Source organism: Scylla paramamosain, chromosome 16 (assembly GCF_035594125.1).
Source record: "Scylla paramamosain isolate STU-SP2022 chromosome 16, ASM3559412v1, whole genome shotgun sequence".
NCBI classification, from domain to species: Eukaryota; Metazoa; Arthropoda; class Malacostraca; order Decapoda; family Portunidae; genus Scylla; species Scylla paramamosain.
Genome location: NC_087166.1, coordinates 18393033 through 18399032, shown reverse-complemented (window position 1 = coordinate 18399032; position 6000 = coordinate 18393033). Strand labels below are relative to the sequence as shown.

The following is a 6000-nucleotide window of genomic DNA, read 5'->3' as shown; positions in this document are numbered from 1 at the left end:
ACCAGGCTTACACGTGGCAGCCCCTGTATGAAATATACCTACCTATTTTCATCTATTATCCCCATCCATAAACATGTCTAATCTTCTCTTAAAGCTCTCTAGTGTCCTAGCACTAACAACATGATTACTGAGTACCTTGTCAAATGCTTTACTAAAGTACAAATATAAGATATAACTATCACCATTATTTACTGCCTCGTTCATATATATATATATATATATATATATATATATATATATATATATATATATATATATATATATATATATATATATATATATATATATATATATATGAGAGAGAGAGAGCGAGAGAGAGAGAGAGAGAGAGAGAGAGAGAGAGAGAGAGAGAGAGAGAGAGAGAGAGAGAGAGAGAGAGAGAGAGAGAGAGAGAGAGAGAGAGAGATTTAATTGTAAATGAAACATAGAGGAATAATCTATTAATCTTTAATTCTTATATATACGTAGTTTACTCTTGACAATAGTTTATGTTCTATCCTTCTGTAAATATTGCCAAAATTCCATCAACTGTTTGTATGGAGAAAACATCTTGGCATCACTTTCGCAGCAAGGTCACCGCAGAACACTCAATAATAAATGCTAAATATGAAATTCCACATCCTATACCGAGGATCATAAATGTTCCTTGGATATGTTCCACAGTCAAAGCGATGTTTTTCTGAATTCCACTGAATTCCTTTTCTTTTGCATTGCCTTTAATATTTTTATCTTCCTCTTCCGTTTCTTTTTCAGACATTCTATACTGGAAAGAAAATAAAATAAAATGTAATATCTTGCGTGCACATAATATCATATTTTCAGCTGCATAGAAAGCAACTGTTCAAATAAAAGCATTAACAGTAAATCTTGAAATACCTCCAAGATGCTAATTGGTTATAGAAAGTATTGCCACACTATCCAATGAGTTTCGTTCAGGATCTACCACAGGTTCAAGTCGGCTAAACACAGCAATAGTGTATACCTCAATTTTACGTGCTTGGCAAAATGACAGACAGCATGAAATACATATTTCTCAGCTGTAGATGTTGACAATACGACTACACTAAAACAAAATAAGATTGATATCAGTTATATATAAAACTTTTAGCAATATTTTCTGAGGTTATCCCAGCTTTCTTTAAGGAATCTCAGGCAACATTTCAAACTTATCTGAAGTTAAATGGGAACACATAATCAGAACAGAATTAACAGACAAAACTTTATTTGTATGCTCGATAAAGAAAAGAGAAAATTGAGAGAGAGATGTTTATTGTAAAGTGACAGAAGCCAAGAGGAAAAGTAGATCAGGAAAGATCCTAACGTTTCCAGATTACCATGACCATATGTATATATATATATATATATATATATATATATATATATATATATATATATATATATATATATATATATATATATATATATATATATATATATATATATATATATATATATATATATATATATATATATATATATATATATATATATATATATATATATATATATATATATATATATATATATATATATATATATATATATATATATATATTAATGTAGGGAGAGCAACAACCAAGGACAAAAAAAAAAAAAAAAACAGTCGTCAAAAATTAAAAGATGAGTGTCTTGAAACCTCCCTCTTTAAATAGTTCAAGATACAGGAAGAGGGAAATAATACAGAAGCAGACAGGGAGTACCAAAGTTCACCAGAGAAAGGGATGAATGGTTGAGGATACTGATTAACTCTTGCATTAGAGAGGTGGACAAAATAGGAATGAGAGAAAGGAGAAAATCTTGCGCAGCGAGACCGCGGAATGAGGGGAGGCATGCAGTTAGCGAGATCAGAAGAGCAGTTAGCATGAAAATAGCGGTTAGATTTTCAGTATATAATAGTAAATGACAAATTGAGGATGTTCAGTAAAAAAGGGGGGGGGATAGTTGAGTATCATTAAAGAAGAGCTGATACCTATCTGGAAGGCTGTGTCAAGTTCACAGATGGAGGAATTTTTGAGGCATTGAACAATACTAAGTTTGCTCTGCCCCAATCAGAAATGTTAGAGAGATTAGAAGTCAGGAATTCTGTGGCTTCCTTGCGTGAACTGTCAACTTCCTGAATGGTTGGACGTCTACGAAAAGACGTGGAAAAGCGCAGTGTGGTTTCATCAGCGTAGGAATGCATAAGACAAGAAGTTTGGTTTATAAGATCATCGATTAATAATAGGAAAAAAGTGGGTAACAGGACAGAACACTGAAGAACATCACTGTTAATAGATTTAGAAAAAGAACAGTGACCGTCTACCATAACAATAACAGAACTGTCAGAAAGGAAACTTAAGATGAAGTTACATAGAAAAGGACAAAAACCGTAGCTGTTAAGAAAAAAAAAATGCCTTGTGCCGCACTCTCAAAAGCTTTTGATATGTGTAAGACAACAACAAAAGTTTCACGAAAATCCCTAAAAGAGGATGACCAAGATTCGGTAAGGAAAACCAGAAGACTACCAGTAGAGAGACCTCGACGGAACCCATACTGGCGATCACATAGAAACTTGTTAAGTGATAGATGTTTAAGAATCTTCTTGTTAAGGATAGATAAAAAAAAAAAAGTAGAAAAGCAGGTCATTAAATCAATAGCACGGTAGTATGAAGGAATAGAACGGTCACCCCTTTTTAGGAACAAGCTGAACGTAGGCAAACTTCCAGCAAGAAGAAAAAGGTAGATGTTGATACACAGAGTTGGAAGAGTTTGACTAGGGAGGCACAGCTTCGGAGAACAATAGGAGGAACCCCATCAGGTTCATAAGTCTTACGAGATTAAGGCGAGCGAGGGCATGGAATATATCACTGCGAAGAATCTTAATGGGTAGCATGAAGTAGAGAGGGAGAGTGAAGGAGAGGGAAGAACAAATCCTGAAGCATACAAGGTAGAGTTTTAGCAAAGGTTTAAGCAAAGAGTTCAGCTTTAGAAGTTTATGAGACAGCAATGGTGCCATCAGACTGAAATAAAGGATGAACAGATGAAGAAGCAAAGTTGTTGGAGATATTTTTGGCTAGGTGCTAGAAATCACGAGGGGATTTAGATTTTGAGAGATTTTGATATTTTCTATTAATGATTATTTTTTTTAGTTGGGGAACAGATTTCGCATGATTCTGGGGAAAAATATAAAGGTTAAGAGGGTAGAAGGCTCAAGATAATGAGATCTGGTAAGCGTTTGAAATTTTCTGTTCTTGAAACTTTTCACAAGTTCCAGATCAAGTTTTGCAGGATTGCTGCCAGGGTATAAATGACGCGAGCTTAGGACCTACGCACACACTCACACACTTTCCATCATCTCTCCTTGCTTTTTAATCAAATACCTTGGATTGGTAAACACCAATCCATGCCCCTCACAACCCTCCGTTGGATGCTGTCACCGCGATGCACTACAGGCGTCTCATGGACTATCTATAGCTTTGGTCACATGGAGTTCCACCCAGAGCTTGTCATTTCCCTCTCCTATATCATTAATGCTAGCAAACTGCCAATCTGCGTGAAAAGCTTGCCCTTTCCTTAACTTCGGAAATGCCATCCAAATCCAGCCAATAACCATCATCCCCATTCCCAGCCTTATATCTAAGTAGACTTTGTGTTTGAATGATCTTATAATGGCATAGCAACCAGAGCAATACATGCATAGCAACTTTACCACTCATTGCCAGATCAGGCAAGAAGAAAGGCGTGATTTTTACCTTCACTGACTTTACAAAAATGTAGATCTTATTACTCACACCATCATCTTGCAGAAAATATTCAATCACGCCCTGTAACCATTTCTTATCGTTGGCTCTCAGACTTCATCAACAATCGCCATGAGTATCAGGTCAGAGTTCTTCAGTCCCCGTTCAGAGTTCCAGTCTCAAGTCATAGCTCTTTAGTTTCAGGTCAGGATTTCTAGTGAACGAACGTGTCTATGTTAGTGAGCTAGTGACCTGAGGCTAACTACAGCAGCTAGAGATGGTGCCTTGTGTTGCCGAGTCGTCTGGTTGTGTTAGTTCTTCTGTTCTCGAGGCTTTCGTTGTGAAGGTCTCAGAGGTGCAGGCTGAGTTCCATCGAAGGATCTCGGAGTTGCAGGCTGAGTTTCGTGAGAGGATCCCAACCCTGCAGATTGAGTTCTGTGAGCGGATCTCAACACCTTAGGGATGGTCGGGCCCGGCCATCACTTGACCAAATAAGGTAATGGTGGAACAGTAGTCGGTTGTGTGCAGGGTCGCCAAGAGGATGAAGGTCTTCAAGGCGCTTCGCCTTGAAGGAAGGAAGGGGCAGACGCAGTTAACCCTGCCCTCAAGTAAAGTGCCCCAGGGTAGAGTGCTTGTGCTTGGAGATAAGTTAGGCATTTAGATGGTGTTTTTTTTTTTTGCCAGAAATACGAAGCGAAGGACGAAGGTATGTTTGTCAGGGGCAGGGATAGAGAAGGTAGCAGATAGGCTAGGAACGTGTTTAGAAAATGATGGGGCCAAATTCAGTGTTTTTCTCAGCACGGGAGGGATTGAGTGAGGATTGGTAAGGTCAGGAGTGAGTTGAGTGAGTGAGGAAGTTTAGACAGGCGTTGGATAGGATTAGAGACAACGGATGGATTCGAGTGGTAAGTGGTGTCTTGCCTAAAAGGGTAGTTGATGCTAAGTGACTGCCCAGGGCTATTACAGTGGTGAATTGCAGGCTCGCGAATCATTGTAAAAATATGGGATGGACATTCATCGACAAATGCGATCACTTTTATGGCAAAAACACCTTCTATGCCAGGCTTGGAGTATTTATCACACCAGAGTGTTTGGGTTTTTGGCCGAAACATTTGAGCGGGAGGTAACTGCAATCCACCGTATTTTTTTTTTTTCCTAGCCAGGAGGGCGTATAGACTCGTGAAGACTAAAGGAAGGACAAATTAGTTAAATCTAGAAATGTAATCAGCTCAGCAAAGATGAGGAATATCTTAAGCGTTTATTACACGAATCATAGAAGTATTTTGAATAAAGACTTGCTTAGAGAAATGGCAAGTCTAGAAAACTTTGGTTAGATATGTCAGCGAAGGTATTTAAATTTCAAAGTGGTGCACATCCTGACTCTCTTCCCTTTCCCAGGGGTCTCCATACTTGGAGACTACAATGTTCACCACCACCTTTGGCTTTCCTATCCCTTCACTGGCCATTCTGATGAATTAGCCTTTAAGTTCGCTATCCTCCATGACCTACAGCAATTGGTGCAACATCATACTCATATTCATGACCGGCTTGGGGATACACCCAGCATTCTTGACCTTTTCCTCATCTCTAATCCTTCTGCTTGTGCTGTCACCCTATTCTCTCCATCGGGCTCCTCCGAGCATAACCTTATATCTATGTCTTATCCTATTGCTCCAGTCCCTACTCACGATCCCCCAAAGCGGAGGTGCCTCTGGCGTTTTGCATCTGCTAATTGAAATGGTCCTGAGAAGGTATTATGCTAATTTTCCCTGGAGTGACTAGTGCTCCCGTATCAGAGACCTGTCTCTGTGTGCTGAACACGTAACATTGTATCTGGCATGGAGGCGTACATTTCTCTCTCTCACGCCCTAAACCTCCCAAACCTTGGTTTAACAAAACATATTCTCGTGCTATTCATGGTAGAGAGATGGTCCATAAAAGGTATTTGAGCCTTTCATCGCCTGAATCTCATACACTTTATATTTCTGATTGGAACCATGCCAAATCTGTTCTCCAGCTAGCAGAAAGCACCTTCATTAATAAAAAAAAAAGTGTCAAAATCTTCCAAGATATAACTTTCCTATTGACTTCTGGCATGTAACAAATAATATCTCCAATAACTTTGCTTCTTTATCTTTCAATTTTCTATGATGATGGCACCCAATGATGCTGAGTGACTGCCCAGGGCTACTACAGTGGTGAATTGCAGGCTCGCGAATCATTGTAAAAATAAGGGATGGACATTCATCGACAACTGCGATCGCTTTTATGGCAAAAACAC

The 6000-nt window shown here is 38.5% G+C and overlaps 1 protein-coding gene across 1 annotated transcript in view; it reads right to left on the bottom strand.

Annotated features, from left to right (window-relative positions):
• Positions 1 to 480: 480 nt before the first annotated feature.
• LOC135107818 (ionotropic receptor 93a-like) overlaps positions 481 to 6000 on the bottom strand; it is a 76076-nt gene continuing 70556 nt past the window's right edge. The window contains exon 7 of the mRNA XM_064018111.1: positions 481 to 763. Within this exon, the coding sequence (XP_063874181.1) occupies positions 557 to 763 (207 nt within the window). The 3' untranslated portion in view covers positions 481 to 556. The remainder of the gene's footprint in view (positions 764 to 6000) is intronic.